At 33.8% G+C, this 26,434-nt stretch overlaps 2 protein-coding genes and 1 non-coding gene across 4 annotated transcripts; 2 read left to right on the top strand and 1 right to left on the bottom strand.

Annotated features, from left to right (window-relative positions):
* The first annotated feature begins 12,934 nt into the window (after positions 1–12,934).
* On the top strand, positions 12,935–15,938 carry LOC139855513 (uncharacterized). 2 transcript variants are annotated; one of them, XM_071844743.1, is made up of 9 exons: positions 12,935–13,265; positions 13,406–13,439; positions 14,434–14,601; positions 14,737–14,826; positions 14,937–15,002; positions 15,114–15,205; positions 15,322–15,369; positions 15,453–15,560; positions 15,751–15,938. In XM_071844743.1, the coding sequence occupies exons 1-9, from the start codon at positions 12,988–12,990 to the stop codon at positions 15,776–15,778; spliced, it is 912 nt and encodes a 303-aa protein (XP_071700844.1). In that variant the 5' UTR covers positions 12,935–12,987; the 3' UTR covers positions 15,779–15,938. The 2 variants fall into 2 exon arrangements, with proteins under 2 accessions (XP_071700844.1, XP_071700843.1); XM_071844742.1 differs by having other exon boundaries at positions 15,670–15,938.
* Positions 15,939–16,176: 238 nt separating this feature from the next.
* Positions 16,177–17,958, bottom strand: LOC139852244 (pectinesterase 4-like). Its single transcript, XM_071841482.1, has one exon. It carries the CDS (start codon positions 17,956–17,958, stop codon positions 16,177–16,179), a length of 1,782 nt encoding a protein of 593 aa, XP_071697583.1.
* A 3,571-nt stretch (positions 17,959–21,529) lies between these two features.
* TRNAF-GAA (transfer RNA phenylalanine (anticodon GAA)) lies at positions 21,530–21,602 on the top strand. Its single transcript has one exon. It is a non-coding gene; the product is annotated as a tRNA-Phe (tRNA).
* The last annotated feature ends 4,832 nt before the right edge of the window (positions 21,603–26,434 follow it).

Genomic DNA, 26,434 nt, shown 5'->3' with positions numbered 1-26,434 from the left:
AGAGTTAAACCTAATGAAGGTTTGCTTAAGGGTTTCATTCTTATAGGCAAAGAACATTTCATATTCTCTTTTAAGAGCAATCATCCTGTTCTGCCTAACTTCTCCCATACCCTCATAGGTGACATCTAGGTAGTCAAGCATAAGCTTAGCATTTTCTTTTCCCTTGATCAGTTTGAACAGTGGGTTAGGCAAAGTTATGGCTAACAGGGTTCTGATTTTAGGGTCAAGACCAACTCGACGTTTATCCTCATCATCCCATCTAGAGGGAGTGAGAATAACCTCTCTGCCAGGGATGGCAGGAGTGTCAGCTGTTGCTGGTGCACTACCAACTGTCTCAGTGGGAACAAAAGGGCCATCTTTGGCAATTCCAGGCATGAGTGAATCCACAGACTCAAGATGGAGCATGAACCTTGCCTTCCAGGTTTCATACTCATCTTCATCAAACTTAGGTGGTCTGTTAGACGAGCCATTCTCAAGGTAAGCTGAGTTTGAATACGAAGCCATAAGAGAATTCAGATCCAAGATATTAATTATCAAGACTGACGCTCTGATACCAGTTGTTGGTCCCTTAATAACAACAGGAGTATTGTAGAGGGGGGGGTGAATACAATTCTCTTCTTAATTAACTAGTCAGTTAATCACGTTTAGTATTCTGTAGTAAATAATATAGAGTCACAGGTAATTTTCAACTGTTATTCTTTATTGATTAAATCAGAAAGAATCACAACTATCCTTGGTGGAAATGATAGTTGGTTGATACAGATTACCTAGATTATAGCTAAGAGACAAACTAAAGCTATTACACGGTTTGGACTCTAACAAATAAACCCACACCACTAGTTTTTACAATAGTGGATACAACAATATATATAGTAGTTCTATTAACCGTGTAATTAATCTATTGTCCACTAGTACATTGGATGCCTTGTACTTGTGGGGACAATTGTGTCAGAAGGCGTGCTCTCCTTCTTTCCTCTTAGGTAGCTATTTGCTGGAACACACCAATTCGGTTTGGCACTACCATTTGATTTAAACAAATGGAATGTTGTGTTCCCTAGGTATGAATAAAGTATAACACATGTCTGCACATGCGTTCCACTTCTGCATTCCCACGTGGTCTTGTAAGGTCACTTGTCAGCCGCCGACTCCTGTCCTTTTCTGTTCAACTTTGTCTTCGACTTCTGTTGAATAGTGCGTTGATGTAGACCACTCTGGGAAACTACCATGCTTGTAATGGAGCATGGCTGTCTTGTGTTGTATGCTAATATCCAGACTTACTGGTCCTTCATATGCTGAGTCACTTGATATTCTTGATTTGCTGGGTGCACATCCTGTGCTGATTCGAAGAATACATTTCTACCTTGTGCTGATAGACTAGGCAGCATACTAAACACTCGACACAGCTATATTAGCTGACTATACATAAACAAACGTGTGCTGGCTGCACATAACACTTTAGTGCAAATAAATATTGTTTTGTCATAATTAAATCCTTAATTATTTTGGGGACTCAACAGTATGGTTCATGGGTATGCTCGTGAGGTCAATCTAGTGTTTATCATCTCCGTTGCATCTACGTACTTTCCTGCAATATTGAATCTCAATATTGATACGTGAGCACTCATAACTTAACTTTTATATATCAATAGTGTATCCCTGACTAGTGCTCGAGTATATAGGATTATGCATGCTTGTACATTCGATTTTGTCCTTAGATAGGTTTGTTGAATCCTGAATTAGATACATATGCTACTGAGATAGGGTATATGATATGCATGTCATTGGAAAGCTAGCGAAAAATTAAGAACTTTTCATTTAGATATCGAATGGTTTCGATGAACGGATTAGAAGTTATAGTCAACTGAATTTTAGTATTATTGTTAAAATGATTATTATTACTATCGTCGTTATTATTTTAATAAAAATATCATTGTTATTATAAAATATCATTATTACTATTATGTTAGTATTATCATTTTATCATAATACCATTTTTAGTAAATATAAATATTGTTATAGAATAATAATAATTATTATTACAAAATAATACAACTTTTACTTATTATTATTATGATCAATATTATTTTATCAAATAAATAGGGGATACAAAGATATTTTTCACCACGCGTAATATAATTACATTAATAATACTTACCACTATAGTTTTACGATATTAAGTGAACTTTATAAATTTTACTACTTAAGATATATAAAAGTATATTTTATTATATATAAACGTTAATATAAATTTTTATTAATAAATGACTTTTATTATTATAAAATCTAATAAATATATTTAAATATATAAAACGACTATAGTTAAGTTATATAATAAACACGTATAAATTTTAGAAGTCATTTTGGGTCAAGTTGACTTTTGTTGACTTTTGCATATTAGTCTCGAGCATTAGGATTGTGGTACACTATGACTTGACCAAAAATTGTTAGACAAATATTGACCAACATATAAATATATATAATTAATATAGGTTCGTGAATCCGAGGCCAACCTTGCACTTGTTAAATGACGTTATATGTATTTTTACTACGAAATACAGTATGGTGAGTTTCATTTGCTCCCTTTTATATATATTTTTGGGACTGAGAATACATGCGCTGTTTTTATAAATGTTTTACGAAATAGGCACAAGTACTAAAACTAATTCTACGTGGGTTTAAACCAGAAATATACCCTTAGCTTGGTAACATTAAACTACTTGTCTATGTACGGTAGGCGCGAATCCTAAAAATAGATCTATTGGGCCTGACAAACCCCATCTTGACTATGGGATGCTTTAGTACTTCGAGGTTATTTTAAACACACCTGATCTGGTGTACTTCAGAGGGTAAAACATGAACGTTAAGGCTTGTTACCGAGTGCCTACAACTTATAGAATACTTTTATACACTTGCGAGTGTACATATATTTATAAACGAAAATCTTGTGGTCTATTAATATATTGAAATGATTGTTATGATAAACCTATGAACTCACCAACCTTTTGGTTGACACTTTAAAGCATGTTTATTCTTAGGTATTAAAGAAATCTTCCGCTGTGCATTAGCTCATTTTAAGGATATTACTTGGAGTCATTCATGGCATATTTTGAAAGACGTTGCATTCGAGTCATTGAGTTCATCAAGATTATTATTATGTCAATTATAGTTGGATGTATTATCAAATGGTGTGCATGCCGTCAACTTTCGTTGTAAAGAAAGTTTGTCTTTTAAAAACGAATGCAATATTTGTAAAATGTATCATATAGAGGTCAAATACCTCGCGATGTAATCAACTATTGTGAATCGTTTATAATATATATGAACGGGTCCTTTCAGTTGGTATCAGAGCGGTGGTCTTAGCGAACCAGGTCTGCATTAGTGTGTCTAACTGATAGTCGTTAGGATGCATTAGTGAGCCTGGACTTTGACCGTGTCTGCATGTCAAAAGTTTTGCTTATCATTTTTGTCAGAATTGCCTGCTTATCATTCTTAGTCTAGATATGTCTTACTGCATTGATTGCATAAATAGTGTATAGACAAAATTCATATCTTAGCGTATCTGCTAATCCATATCTTAGCGTATCTGTTACTGTAAACTTTGCCTGACATATCACGTAAATTCCTCCGTAATCTACGAAATCTTTTGCGCTATATATATAGATATTCTATGTAATTAGAATACCACCCGATAGTCGAAAAATCATTTCATATCAAAAAAATCCTTTATTCAATCGAACGAAATGAAATTCGTCATTAGTTCAAGTCCCTCGAATTCCGATATGGAATCCCACTCAAGCTCCGAAAGCAGTGTGACCGGAATGGATCAACCAATTAGCCATCATCTATTCTAGATGAATTGGGGATAGGCTCGTAGCCTCCTCAATAATTGGAGACAAGAAGAAGGTGATCCCTTCCATCCACCACATTGCCCTCTTGGCGATGAACCTGAAGCACTTACCGGCAAACCGGTCCAAAACACCATTTTCTCTCTCATTTCCAGAGTATCTCGTCACGATTATATACTACATTAAATTCTAGATTTTATTTATCCGCTCGTCCGAACCGACAATCACCCCGGTGTAATAGAAGAAGTCAACGAGCTTCGCGCTCGAGTAGTGGCTTTAGAGAATACGGTGCAAGGGTTACAAACACCAACAAATAACGAAGTATTAATTCATAATTTCAATTTTATTGAATAAATACTCCGTAAAAGTTATGTAATTTCTAAAGTCTTTAGGGATTATTCAGTTCTAGTTTCAACCGTAAATCAAATGAGTTTAATTTAATATTAACTCATTAAATCTATGTTACATCTGAAGAAAATATGCACATATATATTTTCATAAAGACTGTAATAATATTCTGTTGTACAAAATATTAATTGTGAAATTTTTTTTAACGGGTAGGTAATACCCGAGAGATATATAAATTCACAATTAATATGTTACATTTTTCGAATCTGATTAAGCAAATCATCAACTATACTCCCAAAATCTCACAACAATATACATTCTTGTATAGTAATCAAAACAACCATTCTCACCCAAATTTGATTACGCATTCTGATTTTGACAAATCAAAATCCAAGTCATGATTTAACAGAAGACATCACTCTTAGATTCCTACATCTTTCAAAGCTATACTTTGGCTTCAAAACTGTGTTAGAACATCATATGTATATTAACGATTACAAACTGTGTTCAAACTCTCCGAAGTTTTTGAAGACACTTCAAACAATGAACAATCGAGATGATGATCCAACCACATATTACCCACATTTATGTACCTAAAAATCTCTCGAAGCCAAAGTCATAGTTCGACGCGTATCCGTGTCAGATCCTTTGGCATTTATTAGCTAAAATGACTTTTCAATTCCTTTTCAAAGTAGACAGTTTTGTCACAGCTCCAGCAAGTCAACTTCGACTTTTCAGTCGGACTAGTCTTATTATAACATCGATAGATACGTTGCCCTTTCATCATCGTTACTGGGGACCTTTCATATCTCACCACCTTAGCAATAAACTTACCAACAACTTCAATTATCTTTGACTTTTCGAAAAATCATTATATTTATTGAAACACATCATTTACTCATTCGCATCTTGTAACGAGAATTGTCATACGAATCATCGGAAAACAGTAACCAGTATTTTGAAATCTCGCAGCATGTCTACGCCAACAGTTATATGTGTACGTAAAACGTCTATCTCCTGGACTTACATACTTTGAATGTGAAGTTCTGAAAAATATTTTGAACTGCAAACTAGTTCTTGAAATGCTGACGAAGCATCAAAAACTGTAAACGATCTTAACAGTAAAAAAGTTTGATGACAAAGAATAGTAAGGTGGTAAAGCTGAGAAAAAGAGAAGGTTTGGAACTGGAAAACGGATTGAACAGACTATGAAGGAGGCTGTGGACAAATCACAAAGACTAAATCTGCCTTCAAAGAATCCAAATGATTCAGTGCCTGCTAAAGTCATTAACGAATACCTTACTCTTTATTCTAAACCTTTACAGAAAAATCTTCATCATCATCCATCAATATTAAAAATTCTAAGATATTATCATATCTTTCATTATAAATATCCACGATATTTCTGAAGATATTTTCACAACTAATCTTATCTGAAGTTATTTATCTCTTTGCGCTATCAGTGTTACATCATATAAGAAACTATTAGTTTCTATATTCTATAAACTTTCGAGTTTAAATTATGAATGTTTTGAAGTAGTGTTGGGAACTGAAGCATGAGTTAGTATAATATAATGACACTTGATCAACGTGATTATATTACAGTAAGTCATGCTGAGTTTCTAATGGGACATGACGATTCACAGACCATGCCGTCATCATGTTCCATGTTACACGACTCTTATATTCTATTTAATCTCTAAAAATATCAAGAATATATTTTCTTGATGATTCGGTCTTTTCAGGGTATTCTGGTAAATTAATAATCAAGATCGTGCCATTACCATTTCCTTCTTAGAACATTAACTATGTTCATTCTGAAATTCATATCTGCGAATACTGGACCATTACAAACGTTGCTTAATCGCAAGAAGAAGAAACGAAAGGACAAAACTCCAAAATAGAAATTGGAGTATAAATCATAGCAAATAGAAGGGAGCATTAACTGTGGATGTCAATGATTACAGAAGACAAAAGCAGGGGCTTTGAAATATAAGGGAAGATATAAAACCCAACAACCACCCAAAAATTATAAACCGTATATATCGATGCATATAGAAATATAAAGACACGGAAGAACTAAAAACACTATAAAACCGAGAGTATAGTAGAAGTAAATAGATTCTTCCGGAGGCAGATGAAAAAGAAGAACGACAGATATGAAAGTGAGGAGTATATCGAGAATCAGTACTGGATGAAGCATATTGACAAATACTTTAAAATATGAGTTGAGGGAGAGAGAATAGAAGGTGTGAGTTTCATTTGCTCCCTTATATATATATTTTTGGGACTGAGAATACATGCGCTATTTTTATAAATGTTTTACGAAATAGGCACAAGTACTAAAACTAATTCTACGTGGGTTTAAACCAGAAATATACCCTTAGCTTGGTAACATTAAACTACTTGTCTATGTACGGTAGGCGCGAATCCTAAAAATAGATCTATTGGGCCTGACAAACCCCATCCTGACTATGGGATGCTTTAGTACTTCGAGGTTATTTTAAACACACCTGATCTGGTGTACTTTAGAGGGTAAAACATGAACGTTAAGGCTTGTTACCGAGTGCCTACAACTTATAGAATACTTTTATACACTTGCGAGTGTACATATATTTATAAACGAAAATCTTGTGGTCTATTAATATATTGAAATGATTGTTATGATAAACCTATGAACTCACCAACCTTTTGGTTGACACTTTAAAGCATGTTTATTCTCAGGTATTAAAGAAATCTTTCGCTGTGCATTAGCTCATTTTAAGGATATTACTTGGAGTCATTCATGGCATATTTTGAAAGACGTTGCATTCGAGTCATTGAGTTCATCAAGATTATTATTATGTCAATTATAGTTGGATGTATTATCAAATGGTGTGCATGCCGTCAACTTTCGTTGTAAAGAAAGTTTATCTTTTAAAAACGAATGCAATATTTGTAAAATGTATCATATAGAGGTCAAATACCTCGCGATGTAATCAACTATTGTGAATCGTTTATAATATATACGAAGGAGGTGGATTTATATTGAAATACCCGACAGAGAAATCAAGATGGATTATCGTATTAATTCGAAGAGAATCATAATCTCCTTAATCACCGAAGCATCAAATCCAACATAGATTACAAAGATTTTCTGTAAATTCGGAGATCAATTGTGATGATGTCAAAAGATATGACGAATCACTATAATCTTATTTCCTTCATTTACGATAACTTCCCTCATACGCTTCGAGTAATCGAATTATTTTATCCATACTTCTTAGACATGATAAAACTTCATAATCGTTACGTCATAATAACATTCTCATTGTTAGCCATAACGACCTCTATCAAATTTTGGGGACGAAATTTCTTTAACGGGTAGGTACTGTGACGACCCGGAAATTTCTGACTAAATTTAAACTTTATCTTTATATTATTCTGACACGATAAGCAATGTTTGTTAAGTTAAACCTCAAGGATTTTAAACTATGTTTATACATTCATTTAAACCTCGACCAAATTCCAATGATTCACGAACCATTAAATGAACATATATGAATATGTATGTATATGTGTATATGTTATAAATTGAAAATGTCAACAAAGTATTTAAATGTACAATGCTTTATATGAACGTATTTGTTTCAATATGATTATCGACGAAATTAAAAAAATATATATTAAATGATTGAATTATCAGAAACATTGAATTATGATTACAAGTCTCTGTTGAGAGGTCCACTATGATTTAAGAAAATCTATTCCTCTTAACGATATTCGAAATAATTTGTAAAGCTATTTATAAATAAAAATAAAAAGTATCATTTACGAAAGTTAGACAAAAGCTAGTGAAAAATTGGTTTCCATAATATTCTATTAATCTATTTTCAAACGTACAAAAACATTTTCAGTTTAAAAAGAACTTTATTATTAAAACATATATAACTTTTATAAATATCTAGAATCACTTTTGACAACTCATTACTTAACCAGTATAATAAATATAACGATATTTATATTTTATTTCATTAAATATATATAACGATTTAAATTAATATTATATATATTTATACGCGTATTATACATACATAGTTTTTATACTTTTACTATACTTTAACTTTACCTTTACTTTACATTTACTTTACTTTAACTTTAATAATTCACTTTAATAATTCATACTTTAATAATTCATACTTTAATAATTCACTTTAATAATTCATACTTTAATAATTCACTTTAATAATTCATACTTTAATAATTCACTTTAATAATTCATACTTTAATAATTCACGTTAATAATTCATACTTTAATAATTCACTTTAATAATTCATACTTTAATAATTCACTTTAATAATTCATACTTTAATAATTCATTTTAATAATTCATACTTTAATAATTCACTTTAATAATTCAAAAATCTATTATAAATAGAATTCAATAGGTTTCATTATTTCATAGAAACTTGAAAATATGTTTCTCTAAACTCTCTCAATCGATTTACATATATATATATATATATATATATATATATATATATATATATATATATATATATATATATATATATATATATATATATATATATATATATATATATATATATATATATATATTTGCTCTGTATTATTTCAAGATATTATTAGTATACATAAAATATTAAGACGGAGTGATGTCCGAGTGATTTCAAAATAGTTATGAGTCGAAGCTAAGGAAATTATGGGTTATAGCTATGGAGGTGATGGGTATGGTTCATAGGTATACTCGTGAGGTCAATCTAGTGTTTATCATCTCCGTTGCATCTACGTACTTTCCTGCAATATTGAATCTCAATATTGATACGTGAGCACTCATAACTTAACTTTTATATATCAATAGTGTATCCCTGACTAGTGCTCGAGTATATAGGATTATGCATGCTTGTACATTCGATTTTGTCCTTAGATAGGTTTGTTGAATCCTGAATTAGATACATATGCTACTGAGATAGGGTATATGATATGCATGTCATTGGAAAGCTAGCGAAAAATTAAGAACTTTTCATTTAGATATCGAATGGTTTCGATGAACGGATTAGAAGTTATAGTCAACTGAATTTTAGTATTATTGTTAAAATGATTATTATTACTATCGTCGTTATTATTTTAATAAAAATATCATTGTTATTATAAAATATCATTATTACTATTATGTTAGTATTATCATTTTATCATAATACCATTTTTAGTAAATATAAATATTGTTATAGAATAATAATAATTATTATTACAAAATAATACAACTTTTACTTATTATTATTATGATCAATATTATTTTATCAAATAAATAGGGGATACAAAGATATTTTTCACCACGCGTAATATAATTACATTAATAATACTTACACCACTATAGTTTTACGATATTAAGTGAACTTTATAAATTTTACTTCTTAAGATATATAAAAGTATATTTTATTATATATAAACGTTAATATAAATTTTTATTAATAAATGACTTTTATTATTATAAAATCTAATAAATATATTTAAATATATAAAACGACTATAGTTAAGTTATATAATAAACACGTATAAATTTTAGAAGTCATTTTGGGTCAAGTTGACTTTTGTTGACTTTTGCATATTAGTCTCGAGCATTAGGATTGTGGTACACTATGACTTGACCAAAAATTGTTAGACAAATATTGACCAACATATAAATATATATAATTAATATAGGTTCGTGAATCCGAGGCCAACCTTGCACTTGTTAAATGACGTTATATGTATTTTTACTACGAAATACAGTATGGTGAGTTTCATTTGCTCCCTTTTATATATATTTTTGGGACTGAGAATACATGCGCTGTTTTTATAAATGTTTTACGAAATAGGCACAAGTACTAAAACTAATTCTACGTGGGTTTAAACCAGAAATATACCCTTAGCTTGGTAACATTAAACTACTTGTCTATGTACGGTAGGCGCGAATCCTAAAAATAGATCTATTGGGCCTGACAAACCCCATCCTGACTATGGGATGCTTTAGTACTTCGAGGTTATTTTAAACATACCTGATCTGGTGTACTTCAGAGGGTAAAACATGAACGTTAAGGCTTGTTACCGAGTGCCTACAACTTATAGAATACTTTTATACACTTACGAGTGTACATATATTTATAAACGAAAATCTTGTGGTCTATTAATATATTGAAATGATTGTTATGATAAACCTATGAACTCACCAACCTTTTGGTTGACACTTTAAAGCATGTTTATTCTTAGGTATTAAAGAAATCTTCCGCTGTGCATTAGCTCATTTTAAGGATATTACTTGGAGTCATTCATGGCATATTTTGAAAGACGTTGCATTCGAGTCATTGAGTTCATCAAGATTATTATTATGTCAATTATAGTTGGATGTATTATCAAATGGTGTGCATGCCGTCAACTTTCATTGTAAAGAAAGTTTGTCTTTTAAAAACGAATGCAATATTTGTAAAATGTATCATATAGAGGTCAAATACCTCGCGATGTAATCAACTATTGTGAATCGTTTATAATATATATGAACGGGTCCTTTCAACAGGTCTTCTCATGAACTAATGAGAAGGTGGTGACCGACTGGGGAGATAGAGAGATGATGATTCGATTCTAACAAGAAGTGTTGAAGACCTTGTATCGAAAGTCTGCTTATCCGACGTATGTGATAGGAGTGTGCGTGTCCCAAATGGAGTTTGGCGGTAAAGGGTGCTTTGGTGATCTTGGTTAGTTTGATGGTATGATGGGTTGACAATGTGAGTCATGGTTTTGACTATTTTCAAGTGGGAGATTGTTGGATGTGAAGAATATCAAAACAAAAGGATTCGGACGAACAGGGGAGGCACGACGCGGCCTACTACATGAAACAGAGCATCAGATTGGGAAACCTACTGTCCGGAGATTAGCCTTGGAGGCGCGGCGTGGCCTGAAATGGCGCGGCGTGGCTTGTCTGACGAGGGAGTTTCCATATTGACGTTTTTCTTGTTCTCTGAGGTGTTTCCTTGTTGTTTTTGGCCTATATAAGCATCCTATTGTAACCCCCAGTTGTATCTACGAATTATATCAATAAAATCTCTTTAGTTGGTCCGTGGATTAAAGTAATCGACATTCGATTACATATAACCACGTTAAATCTCGCGTCTTTAATTCTTTAATTATTGTTCTTTCGTTTGTCGATTGTGGAAGGATAATTCTCTGGAATTACTCTATTGTTTGGATCCTATAATCCTTACAAACGCCAATCTTTCTTCTTGGTGTTTCTTTTTTATATCAAGATAGTGGAGATTGTGCAGACATTTGTCTGCATTATTCTGCTGTTTTTTTAGGAGAACGTGTGTCTGCAATATTTTGTTTGCATGAAAGCATTTAATATATCTTTCTTTTATTTGATGATTATTGTGTCAAAGGATATCAGTATATGGCAATGGAAGGGATGGAATGCTCAAAGGTCCAGTCAATTATTTTTCATATTAATTGTCCGAAATCTCACGATATATAATTGGAATATTTAAGTATGTCTTGAAGCATGACTATGAGATTCTGTTAGTGCCTTACCAGAGGATTTCACTATAGGCGCCAACAACACATGTGGACTATCGGTAGGAAGAAATTTGTTGGTTATAGAGTCTATGCAACCATGTGTAATTGCAACCATGGCGGATTTCGGGTCTTCTTTTGTCCCCAACAATCAGCTCCAAATCTGAGCTTACTTTGTATTTTGATGACACTATTATAAAGGCTAATTAACTTAATTCATCACTTCTTTCAGTGTATGTATGAATTTAGTATCTTTCTTTTGATGTTTAGTCATTATGTACTCGTAAGTCTCTAATTGTAAAACGCTTTAGGATGTAAATTATGGTAAGTTTGTAACCGTTGAATACTTTGGCATGTAAATAAAGTTTGTAATGGATAGTCATCGACGAATGATGGAAACTTTTTAACTCTAGAATACTTTACCATGTAAACTGAGCGTATAATGAATAGCCAACAAAACAATCTTCGATAATTCTTAGCAGCGAAGCGCTTGTCTTAATCTTGTTATTTTGAAAAGTATAAAAGTAAAAGACGAACCAATTAAGGCTCCATTTGATTAGAACTTAATGAACTTAATTAGACTTAATGATATAAAATTAAATAAGTGGTGTAGTGTTTGTTTTGGACTTAATGAAAATAGAATTTCTTAATAATTTAAGTCATGAAAATGTGAATTATCATATTTGTTCCTACTGTTTCAAAACTGCTAAAATAACTGTCTATAACTGTCGTATGTATAAGGTTAAATTTGTAATTATAATTATTCAGTCACTGCTCAGCACATAAAACAAACAATAACTATTTAGTCGTCACTTGTTTCTCATAGACGTCATAATTTAATTCAGACAACAGAACTTAATAAAAGTAAAAAACAAACGGGGCTAAATCTGATAAATTGAAAAATTGGACGGATGATTAGTCTGACATGACATGTGCATGTACAAATGTTGATGCGTTATGCACAACTCTCAATGTTAAAATCTACAGATGTAACGATCTCTATGGTTGCATTCTCGAGTTTTTTTTTTTCATGTAGAAAGGAAAGGAGTATGAAGGATAGATCACTAATCATTCATTCTTGAGTTTTTTTTTTTACCAAAGAAAAGAGTGGGGAGTAAAGAGTTTGATTGGAAAACTACATGGGCTTTTTATAAAGATTACAATACGCCCATTTTTGGGATGATTGTAATGGAAAACAAATCTTAACCGTCGACCGGACCGAATTAAACTCTTCAAAATTCATCGTCAATAATGGTGGATGTTGGTGGTGCTTTACAATACTGGCTTCAATGGCAAGTACTCGCATGCGCTTTCATCATCCTAATTCCGGCAATTGTTTCTCTAAAGTTAATCAAAAGAAGCAACAGTAAACCTACAACAAACACTTATCATCTATGGATTCCTTGCTGGAAAAACCTCCATCCAATTTGGCTTTTATTTTACCGAATTTTTTCATTCATCACGATGTCGTTTCTGCTCCTACATGTCCTACTAGCATTCGGTCCCGTCGTTTTCTACTTTTACACGCAGTCAGTATGCTCTATCTATCTACTTTATTATTACTGTATTGTTATTTTCTTAATTAATTAAGATCATAAATTTAATGATAATGATATATTATATGTGTACAAATAGTTCTTAATGTTAAGTGTGTTTAATTGAATTGCAGGTGGACGTTTTTACTGGTCACGTTTTACTTTGCGGTATGTTATTAGACTAGTCTGAAAATGTTTAGTTTTTTAAATAGTTAATATAATTAATAATTAAATTAAATTAGGTTAGGATTTAGAAGAGGCTAGAAGTGATGATAACTATTTGATTGTAATTATTCGTAATTCTGGCTTTTAAGTGTAGGCTACTCGGTTAGTTGATTCTGGAGATGAGAAACATTTCGGACAATATTCGTAGTTTTTCAAGTTTAATGCTATGTAATTACAATAATGACATATGTAATACAACTGTTGTACCTGCAAGTTGCGATTTCGTTCAGGGTTTTATCTGTTCTGATGTAGAGATGTGCATCTTCTCGTTACTAGTAGTCGCTTATATAATGTAGTGATAATGTGTCTAGAGGTGACCCAAATACGATGCTTTGTTTTTCAAAGGCACACATGTATTGTACGGTATTCCCTGTTCGGGTTACCCGGGAGGGTGAGAACCCCGTATGGTGTTGTACGCAGGCACGCAGCCAATACTTTGTTGTACGCAGCCCATCAAGATTACTCCCTGGTTGTTTCCAACCCTTCCCTGGCCACCATAAGATTCAAACCTAAGACCTCTTGCAAAGGATGTCAATGGTTAAAGGCACCCATGTATATATCCAATTTTATATGCGAGCCAAGCATGAAGTTTTGCTTTTTAAGGCCACCAATGTTTGAAAGATTTCTGACAAAAAAATAGTACTAGTAATAATTTGTAGCGGAGTTCTGGTTTTTAGGCTGCGAAGTACACATGACTTGTCAATTTAAACATGATGATTGTTTTATTATGTTCATTAAAATGCAGGAAAAGAAATAGTAATTCACAATTAATCATTATTTGTGTCTTTTTTTAGATTATGGCTATGTTTTTTATATATAACTATCCGAGGATTGGTATAAATGTAAATGGAATCAAACTTTAATGGGCCTATAAACTGTTTTCTCAAATAATCATTTGGTGTTTCTAGTTTGATGAGTGATGCTTTCTTTTGTGTAGCTCGGGAGCATCATATCTGCTCATGGCTGCTGGATGCAGTTTAAAGAGCCTTCGGTTCCAAGTCTAGAGAGAGGCAAGTTAATGAAGAATGATTTAAAAACTGATAACCAAATGCAACTTAATAAAGAGGCTGGTTTTTGGGGAAATCTTATGCAGAATATTTATCAGGTATTCTTGGTATTACACTTTTGTATCCATGGTCATAGTGATTCATGCTATTACAGAAATTGGAATTGCTCCATATATAATGATCTTTTTAGTTTAATAAAGAATATGGTTGAACTAATTGCAAGTATATAACAGACTTGTGCAGGTGCTGTTTTGCTTACGGACATTGTATTTTGGTGCCTATTGCTCCCATTTCAAACTGGTGATGACTTCAAATTGACTTTGGTTAGTCTTAAAGAGTGTCTTTTTTGTTTTAATTTGTATTATGTGCGTAACTATGAATAAATTTGTTTAATATATTTGGGTTTTCAAATAAATCTTTGTTGTCATGACAGTTGATTGGTTCCATGCATTCTGTTAATGCTATTTTTCTCATTCTGGATTCTGCTCTCAACAGCCTTGTAAGTATTTTGATTCGCAAAACATTTCTTTAAACTATAAGATTGACTAATAATCATGTTGTTATTTACTTTTATTTCTTTCCGTATTCATTTTTCCATCTTTGGTTGCAGCATTTTTCTTGGCACGGGTTAACATACTTCATCCTGTGGAGCTTAACTTATATAACTTTCCAATGGGTGATGCATGCCTGTTGCTTGTCATGGTAAGAAATTCAACTTTCTATCCTTTACAAGAAGCTGTTACTTTCGTCATTTATTGTATTTTGCTTATCGATTTTGGATACGAAAACAATAGATTGAAATTTGTTATGCTATTTAGGTGGCCTTATCCTTTCCTAGAACTCGACACTCCTTGGGCTCCTGTATGGTATGTTGCATCCAATGAATCTATCACTGTATTATATTGTTTCGTGTATATCATAGTCGAATATAAATTTTTACAATCCTCAGGTACTTTGGTATTGCTTTATTTCACCTTCCATGTTACGGTCTATATGTTTGGCTTGTGAAAACCAAAGTCTCGATGCTATCAAAGATGTTTCCTCATGCGTTTAACAGGTGGTTAGCTTCTTTCTATTTTTTTTTTTAGTTTTTTTAATAGTGTGACGACCCGTCAAAAAAAAAGAAGCTAAACTTGCCGGTCGCATGGTCCTCACATTCTTTGTAGATTGATTGATGGACGAAATGGAGTCTTAAGCAAATGATAAAAGTTGTCAAATGGCTGAACAAGCTAATTCTTTTGTGACAGGATGATAGCAAATGAGAAGCAGATGTAAGATGTTCGCGTGCATGATACCCACACGTATGTAACTATTTCATCTCCTTGTACTTTATAAATGTATGCATCGCTAAAATACAATTGTTATTATCATATTATGTCGACTCCTCTTTTAGCTATGCTTTTGATGTATGGTTAATGAAAAGAAAATCTTAAAGTAAGGCTATCTTGTTTATATGTGTGCTTGAACTAGAGTAACTACAAGAACCAAAGTGACAGTTTAATGCCGGCACTGATCCCCCAAAAAACCTTTCCTTTCTAAGATATACTCCGTGTTAGTTAATACACCAACCTATTAAACGCTAACATTTGACACCTATGAATTTGGTTACACTTGTAATCGGACAATAGAGTGACTTTACGTGCCTTGGAACCCGATGGAAGAATACTAATCAATTACAACCCAAGTTTAGCTGGAACACCCATTTGAGGTAGCCAATTTCCTCCCTGTAAGAATGAGCCGACACTAAAACCTTGTGCCTCATTATCGTTTGTAATGGGCTTAAAACCCGCCCATTTGACCCTACCTGCCATATTAGACCCCGGTCCCCTGTTTCTAAATTCCCTAAACATACACGTCATGTGATTATTCTTCCCCTCTGGCGACTCCCATGTCGTCCAACCATCCGGTTTAATCAAATCTCCGATGTCACACATCAATATAATCGACGTTGCCGCCGCTTTCCACGGTCGTCCTAAATATGTCGCAAATTGTCCCTTTACCGGCGCCAACTCCGGTGCCGCCATAATCTTACAATTATGGAGCACCACACCACCAGCTTCTTCCATTTTCATCCTCCCGTCAGCCGTCACCATGCTCGCTTGATTTTGCTCCGGTTTTCGAACAAATATATCAGAGTCCTGGATATAAGCCCGACCCACCCCAAATATAAAGTCAACCGTTCCCGAAATAACACAATTCTTGTAAAACTGCTCGTGCGCGTGGTAGTACAACGTGTCTTGATAACCCTCGAAACTGCAATCCATCATAACCGTGTGAGGAGACTGAGATCGAAAAGCAACCGCCTGGTGCCCTGCGGGCCCTATCGTGTTTCTAAACCCTATTCCTTTAGCCATGAACCGCTCACCAAGAGCAACCACCGTCGCAGTCTGTGACGTTCCAATTTTCGCTATCGCAAAATTTAAGTTACCGGTAATAATCGTCTTGTCTCGGCCATCGCCATACATATACACGTTGTTCATATTTTTGTCAACGATGATTTGTCCTTCGTTATACGTACCAGCTTTAATATAGATTATATATCTCCCTTCATGATTCGGGGGATACTCCTTGAGCGCTTGTTTGATGCTCTTAACCTTTCCGCTACCGTCTTGAGCCACAATCACGTTCGGTTGCACATTTGGTTGAACCGGAGGAGGTTGTGGAGTTTTAAACAAGCCTTGACCTTTCCCTTTTTTAGCCCCACCCGAACCACCCTTTTTAGCTCCTAAAAGCTTGCGGTCCACGCTCGGGACCCACGATGGAAACCCTTGTTTGTCCATCTCATCAACCTCATCAAGAAGCTTACGTTGTCCTGTAGACGGAATTTTCAACTCACCCAAATCAATCCCAATATCCTTCAGAATATCGAGCACGTTATACACAATCTTTTGTGCATTAAACGTTAGCTCATTCGACGTTTGCAATCCTTCTTGCATGTCCTTTTTTAATTTTTCGTCTCTGATCTCTTCTACGCATGTTGTTTGGTATGAACGAATTGCAGTCAACCAAACAAGGATCGGGTCAATCTGCTCGGCTAACGAGACCGCTTCCGTTTCAGACACAACCTTAAGCACTTGTTGTAGCTCATCCGTAGCATATCCTATCATTTTCTCGCACGTCTCAAGCTCACCATGCATCTCCTTTTTGTCATCACCCAAATCTTTCTTCTTGGTGGTTGCCTTTTTAAGGGCTTTTTGCAATTCGTCAGCTGTTGCACGAATGGCTGCAAGAATGTAATCCTCGTGGGTGGCGGATGAGTTTTGTGCTACATCGTTCATCGCTTTATTGCAAGCCTCTTTGTACTCGGTTGGTTTGCAGATGCTTTCTGCTGCTTTGTTGCTCGTGTTGATATTATCATCTGAGTGTTCGGTTTTGACGATTATTAGTACAACCCCAAGGACACAACCGACCACCAAGACTAACGTTACGACGGATATGATGACCTTATTAGCCATGGGTTTGGTTGTTTCTTTATTCTCCCTGTTTCTTTGATCAAAGGGAGAAATGGTTTTGTTTTGGAGGGCGTATGTGTGTATTAGAATTAATTAATGGATTCCAATAATTTAGGATTTAAGATCCATCACTTGTTATTTCATGGTTTGTTTTTGATTAACCGAGGATTTTGCTATTTTGTTATCAGTTAATTTTCTATTTTCTGCATGGCTGTTGGTAGACCTTTTGTCAACTTACACAGCAAATAGTTTAGATTTGGATTTGGATTTGGATTTGTTTGTTTAGATTCAAAGTTAGTAAATGGGTTGACAAAGATCCATTTATATTCATATTTTTGTATTGTTATTCCTGAATTTCTTCTTCTTTTTTTATTCATTTTTTTGATTTGATAGAGATATTTCGAGTCCAAATAATGATCTGTAAGAGAATCAGAATCCTATATTAAAGAAGCAAAAAATATGAGTAAAGATACAAAATGAGATTAAAGACCGCCGAAAAAGTATAAAATGAGCATAAATTGATATACAGAAACTAACATATATCCATTGAAATCAAGGAGTCAAGCAAACATACACAAATTACTAACCAGATACATTATCCACTTGCACAAGTTCTTCAAATTAAAATTGGATACAGTTTGGATGAAGTCCAGATTGAACCTGTTTTTATTCAGAGTTAACAAAATCCGAAATAAAATAATTATTGTTTCTAATCTTATAATCCCTAAAAAGTAGTAACATTCTGATTTAAGAAAACCAAGATAAAGGTAATACGTACAGGAGGCGCTGATTGCAAATGGTTTGTATTCAACAATGAGTCGGGGGCTGTTTATGTTGAGTCTAATCGGGTGGATGAACCTTATGATTATACTGTTTTGAATTCGAATATATGTCCTTCGTTGGCCCCTGATCATGGTGTTTCAGCTTCAAAGGTGGACTCTTTGCCAATCCCGTGTGCCGGTAAAACTTGTGAAAAGAATTGTTTGAAAGCGTGGAAATTTACGCGTAGTTACAACGTTGTATTCGAGTGTATTGGGAAGAGTCACAATGATCGGGAACTTGGTTCTTCTGTTTCTCATGTTAATTCTTAGGTGAAGGATGCAAACATCGGTTGTGTCGATGGCATTGGATTTAATTGTTCTACTTCACATAGGATGTCCCTAAAAAGTGTTCTACAATATTTTGGTTGTGTTTCGGATAAAATTTTTAAAGAATTAGGCGGTTGGATCAGGTGTAGGTGATCCATTTGTTTTACGCGACGAAGATGGTGATGATGTGGTGGATGGGTCATCAAGTGGTCCGTCGGTTTCTTTTTTCGAATCGAAACTTGGACCTCCCCTGGTTGACGACAGAATTGTGGGTTCCTCGTCTTTCGAATCGCCTAAGTCGTAAGCTTTTTCGAATCGTGTGGGTAAACCTTTGAATAGGGATAAGGTGGAAGGAAAGATTCATAAACCGGATTTGAGTGGTAAGTAATTTTGGTCGAGGTAATTTTAGCTTGGTTTCATCTTCCAGGGTGGTTTTATTGATGATGTACGTATTTGGTGTTGTCTATTTAGATTAGCTTATGTATGTTGTTTTAGGCACTTTGGGTTTGTATTTGGTATGATGGTATGGTTTCTATTTGTTTCTTACTTTTTTTCTGGTTCACCTCGCGTGTAGTTACTCGTTATGGCTAGTTTAGTTTGTTAAGTTTCATTTTTCTTGTTGCGATGCTAGCTTGGATCTTTTGTATTTCGATAGGTTTTTTCATCTTTTGATGAAAATTTCTTAGTTATATATGTTTATTGTTTTTTTAACAAAAAAAAATAAATTTTTTTTTTTATTTTTTTGATTTGTTGGCATTAACACCCGTTAGTTATTTCAATTAAAGTTGATTCATATTTGAAGTTCATCACGGTTTACTAATTGTTAGATGTCATTTCAAGCAGTGACGGAGCTTGAACGTCATGGTTGGAGGGCCAAACTTTTTCTAATATGTGATACGTTTTTTAACAAGAAAAAACGCAATGTTTGGAGGACAAAATTGCATATTTTTTACTCATTCTGAGTGACAATAACAATCCTAATTGTAAATTATGTAAGTTACCTTCTAAAACATTAGTTTTAGATTGATTTCAAATTAAAAATGGTCATGAGATATAGAAGAATGAAGTAATTTGGTGATGAAACAAAATCTGCGAGTTTTCACCATTTTTGTCATATCTTCTTCATGCAGACTTCGATTTAGTTGATTCAAAAGCCCAAATGTCCGTAACTCAAAGGGCTACAAATCCCATTACTTATTAAATTTTTTGGAGGGTGGAGGGCCCCCTGCTCTAATAAAGCTCCGCCCCTGATTTCAAGAGATGAGATTTAGGATCTTTTGGTTAGTGGTTCAAATCTTTAGGTTGAAGGTTGGAAATATTCTATGAAATCTGGTTATTCTTGATAGTTTGAAATGTTATTATATATCTAATATATATAAACACCTTTTAGTAGGGGTGTTTATCAGTTCAATTTTTGATTTTTCGTATTTTTTGGTTAGGTTTTTTCGTTTTTGAAACTTTTATAATCAAAACCGAAAACCAAACTAAAACCAAATTCAAATATCAAAACCGAAACCAAAACTAAACCGAAAACCGAATTTGAATTCGGTTTGGTTTCGGTTAAAACCGAATTTAGCTTTGAAAATCAATTTTTTACTCTTTCCCTACGAGATGAACAAACATTATCATATTAACTTTGTAATATATTATACTAAACTAATATATATATATATATATATATATATATATATATATATATATATATATATATATATATATATATATATATATATATATATAATCGAACGTATATATACAACTTTATAATATACAATAAGCTTATAAAATATCATAATACAATACATATTATATGAAGAAAATAAAAAAAATCAATAATTACGAGAAAGTCGATTTGAATTGGCTACATGTATAAGAATGTAGAAAGAAAGAAATTAGAAAAATTTGAATTAATAATTTAAATAGAATTTTAAATCCGAATGAACATATATTTTGACTTGAAAAAGTAAATTATCTACTAATATCATATATTAAACGCATGTATATAATAATATTAATAACTTAATATATTTATTAATAATGTCTAAATTGAATTCGGTTTTATATTTGGTTTTCGGTTAACCGAATTTAAAAATTTCAAATCCAAAAACCGAACCGAAAACCCAATTTTAATTCGGTTTTCGGTTTCGCTCGATCGGAAAACTATTTTGCAAATTCGGTATGAATTTTTTCCGATTTGGTTTCGATTTAGTTTTCGGTTTAAACGGTTTTAATCAAACCGATGAACACCCTACCCTTTAGTGCCAAGTTAATAACTTTATATCATCAACTAATTACATAGCATTGCAATTTTGTCTAGAACTATGTTAAAGTTTCATCAATATTCTTTGTTAGCTTAATCATACATATACATATTACATATTACATTACATATTTATATTATATAGAGTTCCAAACTTAAAACAACTATGGAGAATGGGAGGTAGACTGATAATAAATATTATTACCAGAGATTTTATAAACAAAATGCGGGGATAGCTCAGTTGGGAGAGCGTCAGACTGAAGATCTGAAGGTCACGTGTTCGATCCACGTTCACCGCATTACTTTTATACGTTTTTGAAGTTATGGTCTATGTGTATGTATTTAAATTATCATACTGAAACAATTTCGAATTTTTTACCTAACTCCCAAATAATCTGTTGAGCAGTAGGGATAATATATATATATATATATATATATATATATATATATATATATATATATATATATATATATATATTACATAGGAGCTTTTTTGTAAAAGCTAAAGAGTAGAAGCTCCAAATAATCTGTTGAGCAGTAGGGATAATAATGTTTATATATATATATATATATATATATATATATATATATATATATATATATATATATATATATATATATATATATTACATAGGAGCTTTTTCGTAAAAGCTAAAGACTAGAAGCTCCAAAAAGCTGCTAGCCAAACATGCCCATAGACGAAATAAGCAGTACCCCTTTGGAAATTTTTGTCTATGCGTCTATTGCGTCTTACTTACTTTGTGGCAGAAGTTACGATCAGCGAGTAGGCCGATGTTGAGTTTCGAGGGCACCAGGAAATATTTTCGGAACTTATTAGTGGAGTGATGGACTATGATGAAGACCGAAGCTAGCCGAAGAGGTTTGTCACACCATCTTTGATTCAGAGATCACAAAATGGTATATATATATATTACATAGGAGCTTTTTCGTAAAAGCTAAAGACTAGAAGCTCCAAAAAGCTGCTAGCCAAACATGCCCATAGACGAAATAAGCAGTACCCCTTTGGAAATTTTTGTCTATGCGTCTATTGCGTCTTACTTACTTTGTGGCAGAAGTTACGATCAGCGAGTAGGCCGATGTTGAGTTTCGAGGGCACCAGGAAATATTTTCGGAACTTATTAGTGGAGTGATGGACTATGATGAAGACCGAAGCTAGCCGAAGAGGTTTGTCACACCATCTTTGATTCAGAGATCACAAAATGGGCCCAGGCGGGTTGGGCAATGGATCAGAGGGTTGGGTTGGGTTGGGCAAATCGAGGGTGCTGATCGAATTAATTTGAGCACTGAAAGTGTTTGAGAGGCCATATTCTGATGTATTTATAGCTACTAGTTCTCTACGTTTATGTGCTTTTAGAAGTGAGTTTTAGTGTAATGTGAGCAACTTGTAAGGTTTGGTGTATGTAACTATGTTTTTTTTTTTTTTTTTTTTAACGACAATATCGGGATCGAATCCTCTCATTTGCCACTCACGCAACCGTTAGGATACATAACCTTTGGAGAAAACTCCTCCAGAATTTGAACATGTACATATTTTTTCAATGATACGGGCCCACAACTAAATAAAACTTTTTACCACTCAATCAATAGTGGAGAAGTAAAGATTTCTAATTGTTGATAGCACAAAATTTCAAGTCTACAGTAACGTGTTTAAAAATGGACATATGATAAGACTAAAAACACATGAACAATCACATTGAAAAATTCAAGGTCCTGAGTAACGTGATTAAAGGTTGGTGGGTCCTTTAAATTCAAGGTCGGGTTGTACTGTAGAATCAAGTTAGAGTTTATTTTTGTTTGTAATATTTATTATTTAATAATTAATTAAATTTATATTAATAGATTATATACAATTTTGTTTTGTATAATATTTAAACAATGTTATATAATAAATTTATATAACTATTTTGAGACGAACAATAATAAATACATTTATAAATACTTTATTATTTTTTCAAATATTTTAAACAACTAAATTATGTGAGTTTCATTGGTTAAACTAAAAAAATCATGAAAATTTGGTGAGTTTAATTTTTTTTTTTCGGATTTTTTGAGTTTTATTTAGTGAGTATTTATTGCCTTTCAAAAAAAAAAAAAAAAAAAATTTTTAGTGAGTTATTATTATTATTATTATTTTGAAAAGCAAACGTATACTATATAAAGGTAAAAAAGAGATACAAGGAGAGAATGACCGAGTCTTTTAAACAGACCTCACACATTCATGGAATTCACTTTACACCTCTGGACTCGACGAAAATATACACAAGCCTATTACAAATATGCACAAAAAATCCCATTTACTCTGAAGAATCTAACCAGGATCAAATATATGTTTCGGTCTAATAACCACTGATGCCAGTCAAGTAGTTTAGCCATCGATCGATTGTTAACCCATTCGAACGTCTTGATTTGAATCTCACTTATAATCTTCAATGTCGCCCACGAATCTTGGTGAAAAACTTTGTGATTTATATTTTTCCAAATGTGATATCCCGTGACCCACTCGACCGCCTGCCAAACTTCTTTTAGGAGCCCCGACGAGCCACTACCATCATCCCCCAAGAACATATTAGTAATATTAGCATTACAAGGAGCGGTACTCCCCCACCATCTATAGACACCTTTCCAAACATCCCATGCACAATTACAAGAAATCATTGCATGCTCAACAGATTCTGCCCCATTGTTACATAAGGGACACAATACAGAATCGAGGTTAACTCCGCGCTTATCAAGCTCTACCCTCACCGGGATACGTTCTTTAAGAACCCTCCATATGAACAATCCCACTTTTTGAGGTAAAAGTTTGTTGCGCAAAGTACCTATATTCGAACCATGACCCGCGGGAATTAGCTTATCAATTTTGCTAGTCATTACCTTAGCTTTGTACACCCCGCTATTATCCAACTTACAAACCCAATGCCCGACGCCTTGATCTAAACCTGTGAACCCTTGAAGTAGCGCCTTAAGATCCTCCAATTTATCAACAAGCCTACCTGTATGATTCCTGGACCAGCTCTAAGAAAAAATCCATGAACCATTCTCGAATACAACTCTATCTTTTACGGACACCATCTGATTGACCTCCAAGCGAAACAGTCTCAGAAATCTATCCTTTAGCCTCGATCCACCAACCTAAATGTCATCCCAAAAGAAAGTATCACAGCCATCACCTATTTTCTTTTCAAACATCAAATCAAATTCCAAGCCAATATTATGCAAATCCTTTCCAAGTTTAATGATATTGCACCAGATCGAGTTAGATTTTGAAAATGAAAACAGATTTTCTTGACCCAACCCCCCATCCCGCCCATATATGCTTTTGATAACATTTACCCATAGCGTGTTACTTTCGTTACGAAAGCGCCACCACCATTTACCCACCAAAGCCCAATTTTTCGCTTTATGAGACCCTATATTTAACCCTCCCTCCCCATAAGTGACAAGAATGGATTCCCACTTAACGCACGACATTTTTGTATCACTACCCGACCCTCCCCAAAAGAACTTACGACGCAATTTCTCGAGAAGGTTGATGATACTAGAAGGAGCGCGAAACAACGAGAAAAAGTAAAGCGGAAGACTACTAAGAACCGATTTTAAAAGAGTTAATCGTCTCCCGTATGACATCGATCTTGCCCTCCAATCCGATAACCTCTTAGTGAATTTTTCTGATATCAGTTTCCAGGCACTCTGCTTTCTCATATTATCCCCGATTGGCATGCCTAGATATTTAAAAGGAAACTCCCCGGCACTACATCCCAACCTGGTTGCAAGACTATCAACATCAGATTGATGTACACCCACTCCCATTAGGCTGCTTTTACTCATGTTAATTTTAAGTCCCGAAACTTTCTCGGAACATTCAAGAGTAATCTGCACATTTGAAACGTTTCTGTTGCTCCACTTACCAAAGAATATAGTATCGTCTGCGAATTGTAAGTGCGATATGTCAACCTTGTTTGAACCCACTTCTACCCCCAAGATCAGACCCTCCCGGACCGCAATGTTTGTCAAGATATTTAACCCTTCGCCCGCAATGATAAAGAGGTAGGGTGAAAGAGGGTCGCCCTGACGAATGCCTCTATGTAACGAGAATTCCTTGGTAGGAGAACCATTAATCAAAACTGAAATAGAAGCTGAACGAAAACAAGTCTCGATCCATTTAATCCATTTTAGCCCAAAACCCATATTAGTCATGATATCAAACAAAAACCTCCATCTAACACTATCAAAGGCTTTTTCAAATTCTTCCTTAAACATGAAGCACTTAGATGTCCTCCTCTTGACATCATCAACTAATTCACTAGCGATAAGAATACTATCGAGGATAGATCTACCTTTTATATATGCAGTCTGCTCAATTCCGATGAGTTTGTAGATAACCCTCCGAAGCCGACATGAGAGGACCTTCGCGATGATTTTGTAATAACTCCCTAGAAGACTTATCGGCCTATAATCACGGAGATATAATGGATCTTTTTTCTTGGAAATTAGAGTAATAAACTAGGCATTACACCCCGGAGAAATCACACCGCGTTCCCAGAAACACTGAAGCGCTGCCATCAAGTCATCTTTAATGATCCACCAAATGTTTTTGTAAAATTTAAAGTTGAAGCCATCCGGGCCAGGCGCCTTGGATGTTCCACAGTCTTTAATTGCAGCCCACACTTCCTCTTCATGGAAAGGTTGTTCCAGCTCTTGAGCATCATCTGACGAGATTTTTGGAGTATCAAAACCACGTAAGCTGAAGCCTCTTGTCTCATGGTCCTCATATAAATTTTTTAAGTAGTTGAAAGCTTCTTCCTTTATTTCCTTTGGACCCTCCTACCAGACCCCATTAATATGTAAACCATGAATATTATTTTTGAGACTCCTTCGTTTGATACACGAGTAGAAGAACTTAGAATTCTCATCCCCTTCGATAGCCCATTTAATTCGCGCCTTTTTCCTTAACATGTTTCGTTTGACTTTATCTTTTTTAACCCAATTACTTCTCGCATTCAGCCATTCCCGTCTCTCACGATCTGATAAAATTCTACGTTCAGCTTCGAGTTCCCACATATTACTTTCATTTATCAGCTCTTTTATCTCTATGTCAAGCTTTCCAAAA

The sequence above is a fragment of the Rutidosis leptorrhynchoides genome, chromosome 6 (assembly GCF_046630445.1).
Source record: "Rutidosis leptorrhynchoides isolate AG116_Rl617_1_P2 chromosome 6, CSIRO_AGI_Rlap_v1, whole genome shotgun sequence".
Classification (NCBI taxonomy): domain Eukaryota; kingdom Viridiplantae; phylum Streptophyta; class Magnoliopsida; order Asterales; family Asteraceae; genus Rutidosis; species Rutidosis leptorrhynchoides.
This window is presented reverse-complemented; position numbering and strand designations above follow the sequence as displayed.

Coding starts and splice junctions, on each gene's coding strand:
- LOC139855513 (XM_071844742.1), top strand. CDS start 12,988: ATGGTGGATGTTGGTGGTGCTTTACAATACTGGCTTCAATGGCAAGTA. Junction 15,206..15,321: donor CATGCCTGTTGCTTGTCATG/GTAAGAAATTCA, acceptor TATGCTATTTAG/GTGGCCTTATCCTTTCCTAG. Junction 15,370..15,452: donor ACTCCTTGGGCTCCTGTATG/GTATGTTGCATC, acceptor TACAATCCTCAG/GTACTTTGGTATTGCTTTAT.
- LOC139852244 (XM_071841482.1), bottom strand. CDS start 17,958: ATGGCTAATAAGGTCATCATATCCGTCGTAACGTTAGTCTTGGTGGTC.